The sequence below is a fragment of the Podarcis cretensis genome (assembly GCF_951804945.1).
Source record: "Podarcis cretensis genome assembly, chromosome: 3".
Classification (NCBI taxonomy): Eukaryota; Metazoa; Chordata; class Lepidosauria; order Squamata; family Lacertidae; genus Podarcis; species Podarcis cretensis.
In genome coordinates this window covers 3,580,766-3,603,148 of record NC_137172.1, presented here as the reverse complement: position 1 = coordinate 3,603,148, position 22,383 = coordinate 3,580,766, and the positions used below count along the sequence as shown (strand labels likewise).

At 48.1% G+C, this 22,383-nt stretch overlaps 1 protein-coding gene across 1 annotated transcript in view; it reads right to left on the bottom strand.

Moving 5' to 3' along the window:
• Positions 1–12,326: 12,326 nt before the first annotated feature.
• Positions 12,327–22,383, bottom strand: part of ELP3 (elongator acetyltransferase complex subunit 3) — a 125,158-nt gene continuing 115,101 nt past the window's right edge. Inside the window, exon 15 of the mRNA XM_079968755.1 lies at positions 12,327–13,554. Coding sequence (XP_079824881.1) covers positions 13,478–13,554 — 77 coding nt within the window. The 3' untranslated portion in view covers positions 12,327–13,477. The remainder of the gene's footprint in view (positions 13,555–22,383) is intronic.

Below are 22,383 nucleotides of genomic sequence, written 5' to 3'. Positions count from 1 at the left end.
GAAAGAAAAAAGAAAAACATCAGCTATAACAAAACATAACCATACATACATTTTGACTCCCCTTCATCCTTTAGCGACTTCAAGTTTTCAATTTTTCTTTTACATTTTTTGGGGGCCCCCAAGAGAGTGGAGCCCTAAGCTACAGTTTGTTTAGCTTATACGTAAATCCGGCTCTGCTTCCATGCCCTACACTTCAACCCCCCATCCCTGAATTATGAAGGGTGGAGCAGACGGTCTTTCCTTCACTGAAAGCTTTTAAATAGTTGTGGTTGTTGCATTGCAGAGGGTTGGACTAGATGGCCTTTGGGGGCCCCCTTCCAACTCGAAAGCTCTACAATTCCATGTGCAATTCAGATTTTTCGCGTCACTTTACGTATGTTTTTCACTGAGCTGCGTTCATCATTTTACCGATGGCACTTCGGGGATATTTGTGTGTTTAAATGGAAAGGTTCAGAAACGCTGCGTTTAAAAATACCAGCCGCTCACTGCTCAATGAACAAAGGGGGGTTAATTCTTAGAGGGACACACAGGAAGGCGCATTCTGCCCCGGACACTGTGAGGTGAACCGACTTCATTAAAGAGATAATTCAGTCAACACCTGTGGTCTTGAGATAAGGGCTCAGCGCACATCCTCAGCCGTTTCCCAGGGACTGATCAGTCACTTCCTCCGACAAAAAAAACGATTCCTCTCTGGGATGGAGCATCAATTTGGATGCACTGAACGTTCCCCAGTTATCTGGGCTGTTCTAAGGGATTCGTACGACCCCAGTGCACATTCGTACTTTGATTAGCAGGAGCGAATTTGCATTTCCTTCCCTTCCTGTGATGGAACGTCAGCCGACAGGGAAATGGGACCAAACATCAGTTTAAAGCACCTGTGCAAATAAAGGTTTATAGCAGCTTCCCCGAGCTGTTTTAGACGAGAAAATGACTGAGGTTCGGTGGTGGAACATCTGCTGTGCATGAAGAACACACCAGGTTCAATTCCTGATGTCTCCAGATAAGGCCGGAAAAGACACATCTGAAACCCTAGAAGAGTCACTGCTTCCATTTGGGGTTGACAATACTGATTTTAATGGATGGAAGGGATGGCTTGGTCTTTTTATTTTATTTTTAAATTTTTTTTTCTTCATTTTCATTCATTACATACATCTCAAATTCTAACATTTGCTATATATTCCTCCCTCCCTCCCTCCCCCCTCCCTCCCCTCCAAGACTTCCCCCAACTTGCGTTTCTGGTTTGTTTCTATTTTCACCCGCTTTGCTATCTCTCAACAGAAAAAGTTATTAATAACATAACATCAAACCTTAAAAACATAAAAATAAAATTAAATACATCATCTTATTTCACTATCTTCCATACATTTTCTGATGCTAATAATGTGAATGTTTATTTAAATCCTGCCATCAAGTCTATTGCCTTTCTTTGTTTCTGCAAATATAATATGAATGGTTCCCAATCTTTTTCAAAGTCACTATTGTCTTTTTCTCTTAGTCTGTCTGTCGTTTTTGCCAACTCTGGATAGTTCATCAACTTCTCTTGCCATTGTTCTTTAGTTGGTATTTCTCCAGTCTTCCAATTTTGTGCAATCAACATTCTACCTAACAAAAAGGCTTCTGGTTTTTTTTTAGTTATTTTAAACATTTTCTTCAATTCATTGTAAATTATTTCCCAGTAGGATTTTAAAAAGGTAAAGGTAAAGGTACCCCTGCCCGTACGGGCCAGTCTTGACAGACTCTGGGGTTGTGCGCCCATCTCACTTAAGAGGCCGGGGGCCAGCGCTGTCCGGAGACACTTCCGGGTCACGTGGCCAGCGTGACATCGCTGCTCTGGCCAGAGCCAGAGCCGCACACGGAAACGCCGTTTACCTTCCCGCTGGTAAGCGGTCCCTATTTATCTACTTGCACCCGGAGGTGCTTTCGAACTGCTAGGTGGGCAGGCGCTGGGACCGAGCAGCGGGAGCGCACCCCGCCGCAGGGATTCGAACCGCCGACCTTTCGATCGGCAAGCCCTAGGCGCTGAGGCTTCTTACAAATCCCACCACATATGATAGAACGTACCTTCTGTTTCACATCTCCAACACTCTTTCTTTTCGTTTTTATAAATTTTTGCCAATTTAACTGGTGATAAATACCATCTGTGCATCATTTTCATATAGTTCTCTCTCAATGGGATGGTTTGAGCCAGCTGAAGGTTCTGAGCTCTTTCCAAAAGCATCTGTTGTAAGAATTTAAGGTCTCAAATATATAAATTAAATGTTCAAAAATTTACAAGGCAAACACATACATAAGTACATAAAAAACGTGTTTGAAATAGTACAGGAGAACAATCCTGAAACCATTTTGACTCTCCCAAATTGACCTTAAATATTTCTCTGCAAGGAGGAAGGAAATGGGAAAACCTCTCCATTCCCTTTTCCTTACCTGTCTTACGGCATTTTTGTGTATGAATAGGGTGAGCCTGTTACCTGGATTCAGGAATTTATCATCACAAAAGAATGACCAGGCTGCCCAGGTAATGCAATAAGTGGCCATTATCAGGTATCCTGGCAGACAGGATTTCTGCTGTAGACTGCCTCCTTTTGGAACGTGTGTATGATGTTTTGGGGGGTGGTCTTGAGCTACAGGGTGGGCAATTTCAAAAGCTTATATAAGGGCTTGCGCACCAATTGTTCTGGGTTCCTCCTCCCTCCTGCGTGGGGTGAGTGAGGGACCCTGTTGCAACAGTTTAATAAAGATCAGGCTTACTAGCTGCTTTGCTTCTCAATATTCTCTGGTTGGCCTCTGTTATTTTCTCCTTCCGATAGAGAACCTACAAAAGGACTCTTGGATACCCCACAAGGGAAAAGGAGCAGGTATTTGAATTATGGTGCTGGAGGAGACTCTTGAGAGAGCCATGGATTGCAAGAAGATCAAACCTCTCCATTCTGAAGGAAATCAGCCCTGAGTGCTCACTGGAAGGACAGATCCTGAAGCTGAGGTTCCAATACTTTGGCCACCTCATGAGAAGAGAAGACTCCCTGGAAAAGACCCTGATGTTGGGAAAGATGGAGGGCACAAGGAGAAGGGGACGACAGAGGACGAGATGGTGGGAGAGTGTTCTCGAAGCTACCAGCATGAGTTTGACCAAACTGTGGGAGGCAGTGGAAGACAGGAGTGCCTGGCGTGCTCTGGTCCAGGGGGTCACGAAGAGTTGGACACGACTAAACGACTAAACAACAACAACAACAACATCATTTTCTTGTAACACAGCCCTATGTAGGGCATGTTGCAGTAATTCAAGTGGAGTGTAACCAAAGCATGGGGATCTGTGACCGAATCAGGCATCTCAAGGAACGGGCGCAGATGGCGCACTGGCTTTCACTGTGCAAATGCACTCCCAGCCAGCAGAGAGACCTGGGCATTCGTTTCATGCTTAGGGGCAATTCCAGGAGCATGCACAAATGGGAGAACCTGTGCCATTATATCACGAAGACGCCACAGTCTCTGCTGACCTTTGCTGCAAGGAAACGGAACCTGAGTGAGCGCCTGGAATATTGCACCATTTGGGGACAGGGCTGGTGTGGGAAGCTGCTTGGGCAGTGAGACCATCACTCCTGGCGACTGCAAGCAGAGGGCGGAGGTGGTTTGAGCGTCACAAATCACAACCTCAGCAAGTATCCTTGGGGAGAAGAGTCCTTCTCTTGGAGAAAAGTTCCTCAGTTATCGATTTGTTGTTGTAGGGGAAGCAGAAGGAAGGAGTGACCTTTCTAGTGACCCCTGCATCTCGGCTTAGCAGTTCCAAATGGGACCTGATGCTTAGCTTTTAATGTACAAGTGATAAGAGGGGAATGGCAGATTGACAATGGAAGGAGATAATAATGAATTAAGAACAGAATACAGTCAAACGCCAGTTCTCGAACAGCCGGCTCCGTTTCCAAACGTTTTGGCACCCGGATGCTGAAAACCCAGAAGTAAATGCCCCAGTTTTTTAATGTTTTTCAGAACCCAAATGTCCAACGCGGCTTCTGTTTTGAGTTTCCCTATTGAATTGAGGCTTCCGCTTTCAGTTTTCAAATGTTTCGGAAGTCGGACAGTCTTCCGGAATGGATTACGTTCGAAAACCAGGGTTCCAGGAAAATTGGTTTCCAGGTGGAGAAATCGAAACTAGAAACAGAACTGTTAGAACCCAATACTAAGAATTTATCAAGAATGTATAACTTGCTGTTGAAGTTGAATACAATAGATGAGACAGTGAAGTCAGCTATGGTTAAATGGGCACAGGACATAGGTCATGACATTATGTTTGCTGACTGGGAGCAGTTATGGACCACAGGTATTAAATTCACAGCATGTAATGCCTTACGAGAAAACATTATGAAAATGATTTACAGGTGGTACATGACCCCAGTCAAGCTTGCGAAGATTTATCATTTGCCCAATAACAAATGTTGGAAATGTAAAGAGACTGAAGGTACCTTTTTCCACCTTTGGTGGACCTGCCCAAAGATTAAGGCCTTCTGGGAAATGATTTATAATGAAATTAAGAAAGTGCTTAAGTGCACCTTTAACAAGAAACCAGAGGCATTTCTCTTGGGTATGGTCGGCCAGCTGGTGCCGAAGAAGGATAAGAATTTCTTTATGTACGCTACTACGGCAGCAAGGATTCTCCTAGCAAAGTATTGGAAGACACAAGAGCTACCCACGCTGGAGGAATGGCAGGCGAAAGTGATCGATTTTATGGGACTGGCAGAAATGACCGGCAGAATCCGCGACCAAGAGAAAGAGACTGTGGAAGAAGATTGGAAGAAGTTTAAAATATATCTTAAGAGTTACTATAAAATTGAGGAGTGCTAAAATGCTGAGGGAGAGGAAGACGTAGAATTGCAGTGGTAAATTGTGTTAAGTTTAGGGTGAAATTGAAAAGGAGAATGAATTTATATTTAATTGGCTAAGAAGGGTTGCTGAACAATTGTTTAAAATAAAGGATGCAAAAAGGGGAAGGTATGGGGAAGTCCGGGAAAAGAGGCTTATGGAAATGAGGTAAAGAAAGTATGACTTTTTATGTTTGTTTTTATGTTGTTTTTGTGTTTGTTAAAAATTTGGAAATTAATAAAAAAAATTATTAAAAAAAAAAAAAAGAAAACCAGGGTTCCACTGTATAATGAAATTACGAACCGAAGGCAAGCCTGCAGGATCAGGCCAGTAGCCCACCTGGCCCAACATCCCATTCCCAGCAGCTGACCAGATGCCCAGCTGGGAAACCTGCAAACAGGACTTGAGCACAAGAGCATCGCTGCGCTCCTGTTGTTTCCATCAACTGATCTTCAGAAGCATTGATGTCTTTGAACAGGGGTCCCCAAACTAAGGCCCGCTGGCTGGATAAGGCCCAAGGGACTTGTTTATCCGGCCCACGGCGACCCCCACCGCCCGCTCTTACTAGCGCTGCGCGGCTGCCCACTTCCAGATCAGAGGAGCACTGGAAATAGCTTGTGCGCATGCGCATTATTTGCGCATGCGGTTTCTGATGAACATCCAGGTTGGAGGAGGCCCGTGCACATGCACACAAGCTATTTCCAGTGCTTCTCCGACCCAGAAGTGCACCGGGAATAGCATGTGCACACTCATATGGGCACGCGCTCCCCTGCCCTCCGGCCTGCCATGCGATCGGCGCTGGGAACACCGGCCCAAGGCATGGGAAGTTTGCTGACAGGAAGTTTGCTGGCTTTGACAGTAGAGGCAGAGCAGAGCCATCATGGTTGGTAGCCTTTGATAGAGCCAATTCCACCTTAAGGAGGAGGTGGGGCTGCAGGCTCTCACAACCCCTCCACGCGCACAGGGTGTGTGGTCAGCCCCGCGCGATTGGAGGGTTCCCTGCTGTGTCACTGCCCAGGCGACCAATCTGGTCAGTCTGGAGGTGTGGCCTGCCCGATTTAAGCAGGACGCAGCTGGGAGCTCTCTCATTTTCGCGCTTCCAGCTACTCTGGTTTTCCCACCCTCCCACTCTTTAGGTTTTCACCTCTCTTGACCTTGCTATGGACTTTGGTTGGTTGCTGTTGAGCGACCTGGTAGGATTTTTTCCACTTGGCAAATTGGAACCACTTGGCTTTCACTTACCTCATAGCTTGTTCCCTCTTCCATGTGACAGCCCTCCAAATATATTTGAAGGTGGCTATCCTATTGTCTCCTCTTTTCCAGGCTAAACACACCCAAGTCACTCAACCGTTCCTCATAAGGCTTGGCTTCTAGACCCTTGATTATCTCGGTTGCCCTCCACTGCCCACGTTCCATCTTGCCAACATTCCTTTTTTTATAAAATATTTATTAAGGCTTTACAAAAAATACACATAAATACGTACAACAAAAAAACAACAACAGAAAAACAAACATAGCCCAAAAAAAAAATACCCAAAAGAAAAAGTGCATCAGAAAAGATAATAAAGAACATAAAAACATAGAGAATAAAAATCCAATTTTTTAGTTTCATACTTATCTAACCCTCTTTCTCGACTTCCTCACATCTTCCTTTTTTGTGTTCCCCTTTACCCAATCAGATTCAGCAAATTCTTATCCTCTTTCAAATCTCATTAATAATTATGTAATTCAACCTATTATGTCACCGATCTTCCTTAATCCTTTTAATTCGCTTCTTACCTATTTCTTATAACTTAGTCACTTATGCCATATTGTTTATGTTTGACATAATCTGTCTCTGGTCTTTCACCCATTTTTTAATTCATTTTTGCACATTCTTTTTAACTTTATCACTAATGCCATACTATTTTTATATCCATCATCATTTTAACATTCATAAATTTTGCAGTATTTCTGCAGGTAGTCTTTGAACTTCTTCCAATCCTCTTCAACCGACTCTTCTCCCAGGTCTCGGATTCTGCCAGTCATTTCTGCCATCTATCTTGCCAACATTCTTCCTAAATTGTGGTGCCCGGAATTGGACACAGTATGTAGAGTGGGACTAGGACTTCCCTTCATCTTGACACTAGATCTCTGTTGATGAAGCCTAGAATAGAATTTGTGGTTTTGCTGCTGCATCACAATGTTAAGCTTGTCGTCTTCTAAGACCCCTAGATACTTTACACATGTACTACTAGCAATCAAGGTGTACCCCATCTTGTATTTCTGCAACTGGTTCTTCCTGCCTAACTGCAGAACCTTACATTTGTCTTCACTTTGTGTTTCTTTAAAGAGAGAGCTGCCTGGTCAGATTGAGTTGCAGAAGGCAAAGCTCATGGGAACTGGAGATAGGGATCTGGTTCTGACAAGCGTAAAGTCAAAAACAAAGGCTTTGCTTCTGCAAGAACACTAGAAGAGCCCGATTTCTGGATTGGACCAAAGGCATATCCAGCGTCCAGTTCTCACAACGGCAAACCAGATGCCCCTTACGGGAAACCCACAAGCGGGACACGAGCGCAATAGCAACTCTCTCCAGCTGCAATTCCCCACAACTGGGATTCAGAAGCATCCTGCGTCCGACAGTGGAGGCAGCGCTTAGCCATCAGGGTCAGCAAAGGTTGTAGGAGGAGGTTAGCTAGAGGATGAAATTGCTGGCACCTATTTTCCATATCTGCTGGAGGAGACTCTTGAGAGTCCCATGGACTGCAAGAAGATCAAACCTCTCCATTCTGAAGGAAATCAGCCCTGAGTGCTCACTGGAAGGACAGATCCTGAAGCTGAGGCTCCAAGACTTTGGCCACCTCAGGAGAAGAGAAGACTCCCTGGAGAAGACCCTGATGTTGGGAAAGATGGAGGGCACAAGGAGAAGGGGACGACAGAGGACGAGATGGTGGGACAGTGTTCTCGAAGCTACCAGCATGAGTTTGACCCAACTGCGGGAGGCCGTGGAAGACAGGAGTGCCTGGCGTGCTCTGGTCCAGGGGGTCACGAAGAGTCGGACATGACTAAACGACTAAACAACAACAATTTTCCATATTGTGTGTGTCCTAATGGAAAAGCTATTGCATACTCTTTGAATTCTGGAATAAAGTCTAACTGGGATTTTGGCGCTTGAACCCCACCAGGGAATTTCTCCCCCACAAAGCCCCTTTGTTTTAGATCTCAGCTGCCCTGCTTTCTTTCAAAATTGCCCAGAATGTTGGTATGGGCAAGCACTGGCTTCAGCTCTGCGAGGCAACCCAGAGAGAAACCCGGCAGAAAACACCTCTTTCTGTTTTGTGAAACCTGGCAGGTGGTGCTTGCAATGGTCCAGACGGGCATCCTTTTTTCTTGCTTCTGTGGGGGCCTGATGTGCAGGGACTGATCCCTGCTGCTGTTTTCAAGAGCAGGGTACCACTGGGCCAGTAGGAGCTCACGCTAATTTTCTCCTTTCTACACTTCAGGGTTGCTTATTATGTGACAGAGCCGAGGCAGGTCCTGCTGTTTACTGACACCAGAACAAATGACTGGCCTGATAGGAGAAAAGAAACAGCAAGCAGGTGTGTGTGTGTGTGTGTGTGTGTGTGTGTGTGTTCATGGCAATCCCTCAGCGGCTGCAGGGTCAAGAGAATTTGACAAGCATCTTGGAAGTCACCTGTTTAAAATTGTTGTGCTGGTTTGCAGGGTGCTTTAAAGACCACAAGGAACAAATTCTAGACATGCAAGAAAAAATTTCCAAGTGCAAGCTGTCAAATTTGTAAGGTTAGATCAGTAGTTCTCAAAGGGAGCAGCACGCCACACAGGTGGGTCAGGAGAGGACGGCAAGTGTGACGGGGAGATTCAAGGACAATCGAAGAAACATCTAAACATTTCAGTGCAGTATAGTCTAGTCTAAAGATCAGAAAAGAGAAAGGCTTCTTTGTGCTGACTTTCATATGAGACCTAATGCAAATGAGATTATCTGGCAAAGCAAGCTCACACCTCTCAGTGAGTTTGCATACCTGCTTAAGGTACATATGTAAGAGGCTCATTTCTAATTGTATTTTGGGAGGGATTACATAGCTGCATTGTTTCATGCTCTCCGGGTGCCCCATGAGCATATTATAAAGCAATTGTGCTCTGTGTTAGAAATCAAGCGCTGCAGTGCACTGTTAATAATAATAATAATAATAATAATAATAATAATAATAATAATTTATTTATACCCCACCCATCTGGCTGGGTTTCCCCAGCCACTCTGGGCGGCTTCCAACAGAATATTAAAATACAATAACCTATTAAACATTAAAAGCTTCCCTAAACAGGGCTGCCTTCAGATGTCTTCTAAAAGCCTGGTACAGTGATACCTTGCTTCAGGTTACAGACTCCGCTAACCCAGAAATAGTACCTCGGTTAAGAACTTTGCTTCAGGATGAGAACAGAAAATGGGTGGCGGCGGCGGCGCAGCAGCAGGAGGCCCCATTAGCTAAAGTGGTGCTTCAGGTTAAGAACAGTTTCAGGTTAAGAATGGACCTCCGGAACAAATTAAGTGCGTAACCAGAGGTACCACTGTAGTTGTTTTTCTCTTTGACATCTGGTGGGAGGGAGTTCCACAGGGCGGGTGCCACTACCGAGAAGGCCCTCTGCCTGGTTCCCTGTAACTTGGCTTCTCACAGCGAAGGAACCGCCAGAAGGCCCTCGGAGCTGGACCTCAGTGTCCGAACTGAACGATGGGGGTGGCGACGCTCCTTCAGGTATACTGGACCGAGGTCTAGTCAAATATGTTTGTTTTGCTTTGTTTTTTCCCTCCTTTCTTTTCTCCCCTTCCTTTCACCCCCACCCTCTTTTCCTCCTTTCCTTTTGTGTTTCCTTTCTTGGTCCTTCTCTTTTTGATATGTTAAGAAGAAGATAAAAGAGATAAAAGTGTATTATGAAAACCTCAGTAAGTTAAAAGCGACGTTATGTAATTTCTTTATTAGTATTTATAAAATGTTAACACTGGATCATTGCAATGACCTGATGTAGCAACTATTGTGGGTTTTTTCTTTGTTATTGTCGAATTCTAAATAAAGTTTTATTATGTGTGTTGCAAAAAGAAAAAAAAAAAAGGGGGGGGGGGAGAAAGCCACTTGCCGGGAACCACAAGCGGAGAGAGTGGCAGTTGCACTCAGGCTTTGCTTGGGGGCATAGCTGTCAACCGTCCCTTATTTGGCGGGAAACTCTCTTATCCCAGCGCTGTGTCCCGGACTGATGATGTTCCTTAAATTTCCTGGATTTCATGCTCGCCTGGCTCGGGGTCCTCCACCGCACGAGAGCGCGCGCGCACGAGCTGCCGCGTCTCCATTTCTCCCTTTTCCCCCTCAGGGGCGCATCGTGAGGAGAAGGGTGGCAGCGGGCGGGCAGGCAGCCCCTCTCTTGTGAGACTTCCGCCGCGCTGCCAGGGGAAGCAGGAGGCGGCTGAGGATGCAGCCTGAGGGAGGAGGAAGAGGGGATGGGGAGGGACGCAGAAGGGCGGCGCTTCAGCGGCTGCCATGGCGCAGCAACCGCGTCATGCCGGGCTCGCAGGTGAGTCTCTCTTCCTCCATCCCTCCCTCTCGGGCAGGGAAGGGCTGATGGAACAACTCGTGCCAGGACGACGGCAGACCCTAAGCTAAGCAAAATCCTTTATTTGGGCTGCTGATCCCTTATTTTCAAGGCTGCTGGTCCCTTATTTTCAAATCTGTAAGTTGACAGCTAAGCTTGAGGGCACCTGGTTGGCCACTGATAGGAAGAGACGGTGGCCTAGATGGGACAATGGCGTGATCTAGCGGGGCGCGTCTCATGCTCTCTCTTTTGTGCTTGTGCTGAGGACAACTGCGTTTTTTCCATGTGTTTGATTCCATCAAGGCAGAACGAGAGGCAGAGAGCGCCACCTCTGACCCCCCCCCTCAAATGAGATACCACGCTCCATTGCCCTGGCGGCCCGAAACAGCAACCTTGACATTTTGCGGAGAAGGAAGGGGACCGTTTCCCTGCTGCTGCTTCCTCCTCGAAGTCAAACAGGTCGAGGCCTCCGCGTTTGTTGCTGCTCAAACAAAGCTCTTTCCTTTGTTAAGAGGCAGCTATGGGGGGTTAAGGGAGCACGAGGAGGGGGCTCACCCCCAAAGAAAGGGGGCGGTGCAGGTAGAGGCAAAGATGCAATGCGTGACCGGGGATTAGTCTTTAAGAGAGAAGGCAAAAATTGGAGGGACCCGGCGGCCACTAAAAGCATTATCCACCCCACGACCCTTTCAAGAAGAGGGCTCGGTTGCGAGGCACTTCGATAGAGCAAGTATTGTGCGGGTTCAAGTTTGACTCGGATCAAATCAGACCTTTGATCTGTCTGTTGTCTCCCTCCAATTGGAAAGATCTCTCCCGATGCCCCATGCACAGAGAGACAAGGCTTTCTCTAGTGTTGCCAGCTGGAACGGGAGCAGGACGTTTTTCCGTGCAAGCCAGATGCTGGACATGAGAACTTAAAATGACTCCGCCAGGTCAGGTCATGCTGTTCTCACAGTGGCTAACCAGATGCATGAGGGGAACCAGGACACAGGACCTGAGCACAAGAGAATCTCTCCTCTCCTGTGGCTTCCAGTAACTCCCCCCCCCCTCCGTGGCTTCCTCACCCACCTCTCCAGATGTCTTGGTTCCAACCAAGCTGTGCTTTCAGTGGAGGCAGTTCAGTGGAGGTCCTAGGACCCTCGTACCTTTGGGACCGCCTCTCCCGATATGCCCCACGGAGAGCCTCAAGGTCCATAAATAGCAACATTCTAGAGGTCCCGGGCCCTAAGGAAGTCAGATTAGCCTCAACCAGAGGCAGGGCCTTTTCAACACTGGCCCCAAGTTGGTGGAACGCTCTGTCTCATGAGACCAGGACCCTGCAGGATCTGATTTCTTTTCGCAGGGCCTGTAAGACAGAGTTGTTCTGCCTGGCCTTTGGCTTGGAATCAACTTGATCCCCTTCCTCTCTTTCCTTTCTCCTTCTGTGATGGAACCCCAATTTGGGGACTTCCCTGGCTTTTTTCTGGCCCACGTAGGACCAGTCTGGATAGTTGGCCTTGGTAAAGATTTGACGTTTTCATCCCCCAAAAATTTTTGATTTGCGTTTCTACTGAAATGAGGCTGCATTTTAATGTTGTATTTTAATCTTGTTTTTAAGTTGAATTTTAATCAATTGTTTTTATACCTGGTGTTAGCCGCCCTGAGCCTGGTCTTGGCTGGGGAGGGTGGGTTATAAATAAAACTTCTTTTTCTTCTTAGTTCATGAAGCTTTAACAGATGTTGCAAAAGGCCCTTTAACACAGAGGCACAGCATCCTGTGAAATGCCCCTCTCCCCAGCGAAAGTAGGAAAAAGCACACCCGTTTTTGCCTCGTGCACAGAGATTGGGGTGAAATCCTGGCCCCTGTAGATGAAATCCCCAACTCCCAGTTTGTAAAGACACAGCCAAACAGCAAAAAACAAACACCTAGGTTTTTATTAGCAGGAGCATTGCAGAGGTTGCAGATCTTTCACAAGCTGGCTCTCCGATCTCCATCTTTGTTGGCGTCTATGAATGCAAACCACAGAGAACCTTAGCATCAACCCAAGGGCGCGGGGGGAGAGACCTGCTGCACTACAACTCCCACCAGCTGTAATCGATGGGAGTTTGAGCCCAACAAAATCTGGAGGGGCTCTGCCTCTACTCTAAGTGCATGAGGACAAAGCAGTCCTGCTCTTTTGCAAACATGAAAAAAATATAGCTTACATCATCCAGGAGAGGCTATTGCATTTGGATCTAGGATCCCCTCCTCTTTGGTGTTCCTGCCCCCTGAGGAGGGGAGGGGGGACATATGTAAAATAATGCTGACTCTCCTCTGATGGAAGAGGCTGCAGATATTGACACCACGACGGACATTGGCACGGTTTGCGTATTTTCTGCACCGTGGGATTCCGAAAGCAGCACATGTTACAACTGCTGCCTCTTTCTCTCCTTGCGGAAGAACGAGGCAAAGATGCGCCACTGGTAAGCTCTTGAAACAAAAGAAGCCAAACTGCTAAAACTGGGCAGAATCCTCGAAAAACAACAACCCAGAAGGGTCTTAAGCTCCCACAATGCAGAGAGGGCAGATGAGTCAGGGTTGCTCACAACCTGGAGTTTTGGACAAGAGGCAGGGTTGAAAGCCAATCAGATGCAAACAGCTTCAAGAGAGCAAGGTGCACGCAAGCAAAATTATCCTCTTAAGTCCTCCCTGGCAGAGGAAAAAAAAAGGCAAATGTACACACTCTTCAGCCCAAGGCAAGTTGATAAAAGATCTCCACCTCAAGGTTCTAGTCCTCCTGAAGGCCCCTGCTGATAAAAGCAGGTGTTCATGTATGAAAACCAATACAAAGCATAGAATCGTTTTAAAATGGGTGATTGTTCATTAGAAATAGAGGGGAGGAACCATCCTGGTGTAAAATGGGACACCGCTGAGTGCAAAAAGGCAGGTATCAAATTGCAGGCGGCTGTGCTCCCAGAGACTAGGCTTTTGCAGAAGGAGGTTGCCGTTCCACTTCTGCCTGGATGCCTCAAGAAGACCGAGGTTCAAAGACATGGCCTTGAATGCTCCCAGCTCCGCCCGTCTCTCTCAGTCCAGCCTTTTCACCATGTAGGGCCCCTCCAGTTCGTAGCCGATCTTCCTGTAGTAGTCCCTGGTGCCCACACCTGTAAGCAAAAGTGGGGAAATGGGTCAGTGCAAGGGGTCTGTGGAAGAAAAGATGCTCCACAGAGGGTATCTGTCATGGACTGGTTGGACGCAGAGGAATGGTGGGAGGAGCTGGTTGGGGAAGCACCAAGGGAAGAAGGATCAGAGCCCGGGGAGTGGTGGTGGGACAGTGATGAGCGGTCAGAGGGAGAAGAGAGAGGAGACTGGGGAAAGGAGACGTTGGAAGCAGAAGGGGTTACTGTTAGTTTCTGTGTGATGGCCTGGGAATCCGATTCGGAGGCTGAACCGGAGGAATCCCAGCCTGCACAGGAGTCCCCGCCTCCAGGGCCGGCTGAGCTGGGGCAGGGCCTTGATTCTGAAGCGCCTGCACCTGTGCCGGATCCTCAGGAGCAGGAACCAGGTGAATCCACTCTGGCTCCAGAGGTGGTTAAGGACTCAGTGCCTACAGGTGAGTCCTCCCCTGGGTCCAGTAACCCTTCAGCCTCTCCTCAGCTGCAGAGGCTCAGGGCAGAGAGGCGAAGGGAACTGGTTTCTCCCAGGAGTGCTCGCCTTAAGGCCAGGAGAGGCGGGTCACCTGGGGGCCGGGACCGCCCCTGGCCTCAGAGAAGATAAAGGCCAGTCAGCCCGGTCCCAGGTTGTGGGAGCAATGTCGTTGAAGAGCTGTTTCGGCCAGCATCCAGTCCTGTTTCCCCCAGAGTTCCTGTCCTTGCCTGGCTTCTCGCTGTGGACCCCACTTTGCCCGTGGAGGACTGTCTGCTGACCCTTGACTCAGGTCCTGGACCTCGCCCCACGGTAACCTCCCCCCTGGACCAGCACATTCTGTTTGTCATTGCCACTGTGCAGCTGCTTAGAGTCACAAGACTCTGTTTACATTCCAGAGGCATTCCATACTGTTGGAAGTCTCACGGGAGACGGGAGACGGATGTGATGTTAGTGGTTTCCTGTTCCTTTGTTGTTCTGTTGCTCTCTGCCTTTCACAGAGAGAGGATGTGTTTTCTGTCTGCGTAGTAAGAAATAAACCACAGCGATGTAGCCATAAATCTCATCGCTTTTGCGTGCTGCTTTGATTCTCTGCTGAATGGGGGATGTGCCTGGAGCCTTATCAAAGGCTCAGGTCGTTAATTATCGTCGGAGGGTGATTCCAAAGGACTCGGCCGGAGAAGGATGAGCTTTATCAGCTCGGTCGAACGCAGATTCTGACAGTAACAGGGCTTAGTGAGCTGGGAGAGTCGGTGGCAGAGAGAAGTTTGTCACGGCTAAAATGGCTGCTGTTTCTTTAATACTTAAAAAGCTGGGCCAGCATGAGTCAGTGGCCTGCACTGGGTTGTATATACAGAGTGAGAAATGTTACATTTGTTGTTGGGTTGGTTGGTTGGTTAGTGAAAGCTGGTAATGTTGGTGTGTACAGTTGGTCAGTCGCTTTTGCACAAAAACCTTTAAGAATAAAAGCAGAAAGCACTCTGCAAGGATATTCTTGTGGACTCTTTTACGCCAACAAGGGTCTGTGGACCAGGCTGAGGAGACAAAGGGAGGTCAGAACCCTTTCCTCCCCCCCCCCCAAACACTGACAAAGTTCAGAATCAGAGGCAGAAGAAGAAGAAGCAAGAGAGGAGGCAGACCAAGGGGCAGAGATGAGTCAGGCGGGGAAAGAGTCACAGGGGTCTCCCCCTCCTTCCGCAACAAGCTCCCTTGCACCCATCTCCCAGTGCCAGAAGAGGCATGAAAAGGGCAGAGGAGGGGTTGGCTTCATGCAGGCACAGTCTCCACTTGCTTGGAAAAAAGCCCTGGAGAGGAGGAGACTTAGACGGCTGTGGGGAGGAGGGGACATTCAGTTTTGGCAACTGATTTCAGGGCGTAAGACCCACAGGGAATGAGCTGCTGTGCTCATTAGGTCTGACCCTTAGCCGAGTCTGCGGAGATGGAGTTTTTGCCAATAAAGAGGTAATTCCAACTTTGAACTGTGTGGTGTACTAACAGGCATGTTCTGTGACAGTATCCCAACTTGCATAGAGGGTGTCCCAAGAGATGTTCCACAAAGACCAGGCATAGGCAAACTCGGCCCTTGAGATGTTTTGGGACTACAACTCCCATCATCCCTAGCTAACAAGACCAGTGGTCAGGGATGATGGGAATTGTAGTACCAAAAAACATATGGAGGGCCGAATTTCTTATGCCTGATAGAGACCATTCCAACTTACTTGAGATTATTTCCTCAAGCTGAAGATAAGCCAGTTTGGAATCAACATGGCATCTGGCCCATATGACCTCTTCCGTTGCTGCTCCTAATATGCAAATCCAACTTAGTAATGCCTACTGCATAGCAGGGGGTTGGATTAGATGACCCACGGGGTCCCTTGCAACAATTCTACGGCACTCCAGTCTTCTCTAGCCTGCTGCCTTCCAGCTGTTTCGGACCACAACAGGGCTGGCTGGGGCTGATGGGAGTTGTAGTGCAAAACAGCTGGAAGGTGCCAAGTGGGGGTGCACGCAGCTCTACTCTGACTGGCAGAGGCGCTCCCCAGATCTGCCCTGCCCTGCCCCCCAAGATCTTTTAAAACTGGGAACCGAACCTGCGGCTTTCTGTGCCTAGAAGAACGCGCCCTACCACAGCTCAGGCTTCCACATGCAAAAACACCCACCCGCCTTCCGTTTGCAAGAAAAGGTCCCTCTTTTTTAACTGCAAAACATCCGAATGCACATTCCAGGCTTCCACTGAGGCTAGGGGAAATGAAATGAACGGGGCGGGGGGAGAGGGAGAGACTTGAACCCGGATTCACCTCTCGTTTTTTGAACAAAAGCGAAGGAGTGGTAAATCTGTGGAAGGAGCCCAGATCATTACGGAGGACTGAAGAGGCTCGGTCGCAGTCCCGAGCGCAGGCTGGCCTCTCCGGAGCCCACACAGCTCATCCTTTATCTCCACTCCAGAAGCACTTCTGCGTTCGGAGGCCACAATTAATTTCTCCCCCCCACTCCTTGCGTAGGAAGGGGATTTGCAAAACACAATTGTCTCCCACAAAGGCTCCTTCCCTCCCTCCTATTCCCCTCCTCTGCTCCTTAATCAGATCCTGCCGCGCTCAAATCTTGGCTAAGCCCCGCTTGCGAGGAACGGCGGCTCTCCGTTAGCGTCCAGCGGAGAGGCAGAACCATTACAGGATAAACAACAGCTGCACACCCCCCTGCCGGGCTGAAAGCAGCACAGAGGCTTCCAGGGAAGTTTGTTCGAGAGCTTTATCCCGGCGGAGGCCGATTGGTCAGGGCAGAGAGGGTGCTGCCTCGCCAAACTCGGCCCACCTTCAGCCAGCCCCGAACTTCCATCTTAGTTACAAGCCCAAGGTGTGGCAATGAACTCTCAGCTTCCTCCCTCTTAGGCCGCATTCACAACACCCATTACAGCAAATGCATTCCCACCAAAGAATTCTAAGAACATAAGAAGGACCGGGGCCACGGCAGGCAGGATTCGACCTCATGGCCAACTCTCCCCCTCCTGTGGTTTTCATTCTGGCTAGCAGCCACCCATAGTCCTCTCCTCCTCCGTGAATCTGTCCAATCCTCTTCTAAAGTCATCCAAGTTGGTGGCCATCACTGCCTCCTCCATAGTTTACTGTATTTTTCGCTCTATAAGACGAACCCGACCGTAAGACGCACCTAGTTTTTAGAGGTGGAAAACAAGAAACAAGAAAGCAACGCAAAGCCTCTTGAGCGAAGAGGCAGGAGTGCTCCCACTGCGTTCAAGAGGCTTTGCGTGGCTATCCCCGAAGCCAGAAGAGCAGCATGGTGTAGTGGTTAAGAGCGGTAGACTCGTAATCTGGTGAACCGGGTTCACTTCCCCGCTGCTCCACCTGCAGCTGCTGGGTGGCCTTGGGCCAGTCCCACTTCTCTGAAGTCTCTCAGCCCCACTCACCTCACAGAGTGTTTGTTGTGGGGGAGGAAGGGAAAGGAGAATGTTAGCCGCTTTGAGACTCCTTCGGGTAGTGATAAAGCGGGATATCAAATCCAAATCCAAACTCTCGCTGTTCTGGCTTCTGGCTTAGCCGCGCAGCCTGCATTCACTCCATAAGACGCACACACATTTCCCCTTACTTTTTAGGAGGGAAAAAGTGAATCTTATAGAGCGAAAAATACAGTACCTATGGCTTCGACTGGCTGGCTAAACCAGGTGCACACAGCCGATGGATCTCAAGCCCTTGGTGAGTTGGGGGCTTCGCCTGCGTGCAAAGACAGGCTCCGCCAGGTTCAGTGGATGAGACCGAGAGTGGGTACAATAGTCAAGAAGGTGGTTTCTGCGCCTGCACTGTACAGGGAAGCGAGGGGCAGGTGGGGCGTGTCCACCTGGAAAGGGAGCCCATCTAGGGAAATGAAAACTCTGGGGCTAAGCTTCCACTGCCTTGTGTCAGTGAGAAAGGCTTCAGGAGTAAACCCTGATGAACAACCTGTACCCACTGCCCTGAGGGATATATTTGGGGGGAGAAAAGGTTAAGGAGTAAACCCAATAAATACATGAGATGTAATCGGCTGTGTTCTTAGATAAATAAGTTATACTATTCATAGTATCAAATTGTAAATTTCAACAGAAGTAACTCGTAAAGGGACCCCTGACCATTAGGTCCAGTCGCGGCGCTCATCTCGCTTTACTGGCCGAGGGAGCCGGCATACAACTTCTGGGTCACGTGGCCAGCATGACTAATCCCCTTCTGGCGAACCAGAGCAGCACACAGAAATGCTGTTTACCTTCCCGCCGGAGCGGGACCTATTTATCTACTTGCACTCTGACGTGCTTTTGAACTGCTAGGTTGGCAGGAGCAGGGACCGAGCAACGGGAGCTCACCCCGTCGCAGGGATTCGAACCACTGACCTTCTGATCGGCAAGTCCTAGGCTCTGTAGGGCCACCCGCGTCCCTATACTATGAATACACTATACTATGAATAGTGTATCTTATTTATCTAAGAACACAGCCGGTTACGTCTGACGTGTTTATTGAGTATGCTTTACGTGACCATAGGTTTGTTTGTTGTTGCTAAGGAGTAAACCCTACACAAATCTGGTGTGGAGTCCTTAAGGCAGTTGGATGGCACCTTGTATGCCTCTTTCTGACAACTCCTGCTGCCAAGCTGGTGCCCAGTGTATTGCTCTGCTTTCCTTTGGACCACACCAGCGAGGCTGGGGGTGGGTGGGTTGTACAGTGGTACCTCAGGTTACATACGCTTCAGGTTACAGACTCTGCTAACCCAGAAATAGTGCTTCAGGTTAAGAACTTTGCTTCAGGATGAGAACAGAACCAGAGGTACCACTGTATTCTCCACACAAAATTCCCAGGCTTCTGTGAAGTACTTCCTATTACCCATGCTGGATCTTCCAAAACTCAACTTCATCGGGGAGCTGTAGTTCATTAAGAATTGTTAGGAGATACGCCGCCCCCCCCATTCTCTTCCCAGAGCTACAATTCCTAGAGACGTTGAGCAATCCATCTCTTTTCCCAGGGAGCTCTGGGCACTGTAGCTCTGGAAGAGAAATAGGCTGCAGGTTCCTCAGTTGTATCATATGCCCTGAAATCCATTCCCTGGGATTTTTACGCGGGAAGGATGATGGGCACTGCAATGTTGACCACTGGACTGCACTCCAGTCGGTCAGGCTGCCTCTGCAAAGTGCATCCGCCAAAATTTTGGGGTCCCTGCTGGGTCACGACAAACCCTCCAAGCAAACAGTCGCTCCTGGGGAGGCTCAAGCTATGCCTGCTTGAGTTGCGTTCATGCCCTGCTCATCCAAGGTCTCAGAATCTTGCGGCTCAGCAAAATGCAGACTTAGCTGAGAGTTAGGTATATTCGCCTCTCTGAGTGACGCACACTCGAGCATCAGGCAAAAAGTGGCGGTCAATGAAAAGGGCATCCTATTAGCCTTTTCTGCGTCTTTGCTGCCGCAATTCTCTCTCTCTCTCTCTCTCTCTCTCTCTCTCTCTCAAAATATTTTTTATTGGAATTTTATTTACAGCATAACACAACCCCCCCAATACACAAATCCACCCTCATTAAACATGAACATAACATACAGTGAGCATAACATACAACAATACAAACAACCAAATAAAATACTTCTTTTATTCTGTATCTGGTCTCCTTGTTTACTTCTTATAAACTGTTTCCTTTATGAATAATTATTAAGCTTTTTCTAATTATAACAAAGTCTCCTGCAGACATTAATTGAAACAAGTTCAGGTATGTATTTTAGGGCGCTGTTTTGTGAAGAATTCTCTGCATTTCCCCCATGCTTTTGGAAACTCTTGTCTAGTGTGATCTCTAATTGCCTCTGTTAATCTAGCCAGTTCAATATACTATATCTTGCCATTCCCTTTTTGTTGGTAGTTTCTTTTTTCCAGTTTTTAGCAATTAGGATCCTTGCCGCTACTGTGGAATTCTCATTCAATATGTGGAAGAGGATGCTTTTAATAGAACCATGGAACTGTGGAGTCGAAAGAGATCCCAAGCATCATTTAGTCCAACCCCCCGCACTGCGAGGGGGAATTTTCTTACCCTACAGGAGAGGACAGAACAGGTCCAAGGCCTACCACCACCGGCACATGTACACTGCAGCCACCACATTGGGAACTTATTCTCTATCATGTCAGCATACAAAGTGCTGTGCGCACTGGGCAACTCATCTTACCCTAATAACCCCACTGAGGTTTAGGGCTGTTAGGCAGTGAGAAGCACAGGGTCCACCCAGAGAACTGTGTGGAACAATCACAACCATCTGAAGATGGTTTGCCCAAGGTCTAAGCACGCAGCCCCACTGAGATTTTAAATAATATGCAGGGTTCACTACCAGAATCCAAGAGGAGAACGCAAAATGCCGCGGTGCAGAATGCCGCGGCGAGACTCCTTATGGGGTCTTCGCTGCGAGATCACATTCATCCGGTACTATACCAGCTGCACTGGCTCCTGGTGGAGTACAGGATCAGGTTTAAGGTGCTGGTTTTAACCTTTAAAGCCCTATATGGCCTAGGACCCTCGTACCTACGGGACCGCCTCTCCTGGTATGCCCCACAGAGAAACCTACGGTCTGCAAATAATAACATCCTCAAGGTCCCAGGCCTCAGAGAGGTTAGGCTGGCCTCAACTAGAGCCAGGGCCTTCTCGGCTGCGGCTCCAATCTGGTGGAACGCTCTGTCACAAGAGACTAGGGCCCTGCGGGACCTGACATCCTTCCGCAGGGCCTGCAAGACAGAGTTGTTCCACCAGGCCTTTGGTCAGGGCACAGCCTGACTCCCTCCTCTGGCAACCTGCACAGAATCTTGCTTAATCAGTTGCCATTAATTTGATTTTAATTGATTTTTATAATGAAATATTTTTAGAATGTGCGATTATCTGATTGTTTGATTGTTTCGATTGTTGTTAGCCGCCCTGAGCCTGGCTTCGGCTGGGGAGGGCGGGATATAAATAAAATTTATTATTATTATTATTAAAATATGGTCTGAAGCTCAACATCAAAAAAACGAAGATCATGGCCACTGGGCCCATCACCTCCTGGCAAATTGAAGGGGGAGAGAGGGAGGCAGTGAGAGATTTTACTTTCTTGGGATCCATGATCACTGCAGATGGTGACAGCAGCCACGAAATTAAAAGACACCTGCTCCTTGGGAGAAAAGCAATGACAAATCTAGACAGCATCTTAAAAAGCAGAGACATCAAGATATAAAGGTCTTACAGTCATACCTCATTACGTTTGCTTCATGTTACCTTGTTTTCAGGTTGCGTCTTGCGGCGACCTGGAAGTACCGGAAAGCGTTACTTCCAGGTTTTGCTGCTCACGCATGCACAGAAGCGCAAAGCACCAAATCACGCTGTGCACCTGCACAGATACGGCGCTTCAGGTTGCGGGCTTTTCATGTTGCGAACGGGCCTCTGGAACGGATCGCGTTCGCAACCAGAGGTACCACTGTATACTGAATTATACCTATCCATTCTGAAGGAAATCAGCCCTGAGTTTCCATTATCTACTGGAGGAGACTCTTGAGAGTCCCATGGACTGCAAGAAGATCCAACCTCTCCATTCTGAAGGAAAGCAGCCCTGAGTGCTCACTGGAAGGACAGATCCTGAAGCTGAGGCTCCAAGACTTTGGCCACCTCAGGAGAAGAGAAGACTCCCTGGAAAAGACCCTGATGTTGGGAAAGATGGAGGGCACAAGTAGAAGGGGACGGCAGAGGACGAGATGGTTGGACAGTGTTCTCGAAGCTACCAGCATGAGTTTGACCAAACTGCGGGAGGCAGTGGAAGACAGGAGTGCCTGGCGTGCTCTGGTCCAGGGGGTCACGAAGAGGCGGACACGACTCAACAACAACATACTGAAAGGGCTGCCGCATGGAAGGTGGAACAAGATTGTTTTTCCCTGCTCCGGAGGATAGGACTCGAACCAATGGCTTCAAGGAGATTCTGACTCAACATCAGAAAGAACCTTCTGATGGTAAGAGCTACTTAACACTGGAACGGATTTCCTTAGGAGGTTGTGGACTCTCCTTCCTTTGAGGTTTTTAAACAGGGTTTGGATGGCCATCAGTCATGGGTGCCTTTGCTGAGATTCCTGCATTGAAGGGGGCTGGGCTGGATGTCCCTCTGGTGTCCCAACCCTAGAATTCTCTGATTCTAACATCCTTAATCATTCCAAAATAGACACACCTCTCTCGTTCTCTTTTAAGAACGAATCATGTTTAGTCTGAGGGTTGGTGGATGAGAAGGTAAGAAGTGTCTGCTGGTCAGTCCAAGGGCCCAACTAGTCCAGCATCTTGTTCTCACCATGGGTAGGCAAACTAATTTTAATTTTAATGTTGTATTTTAA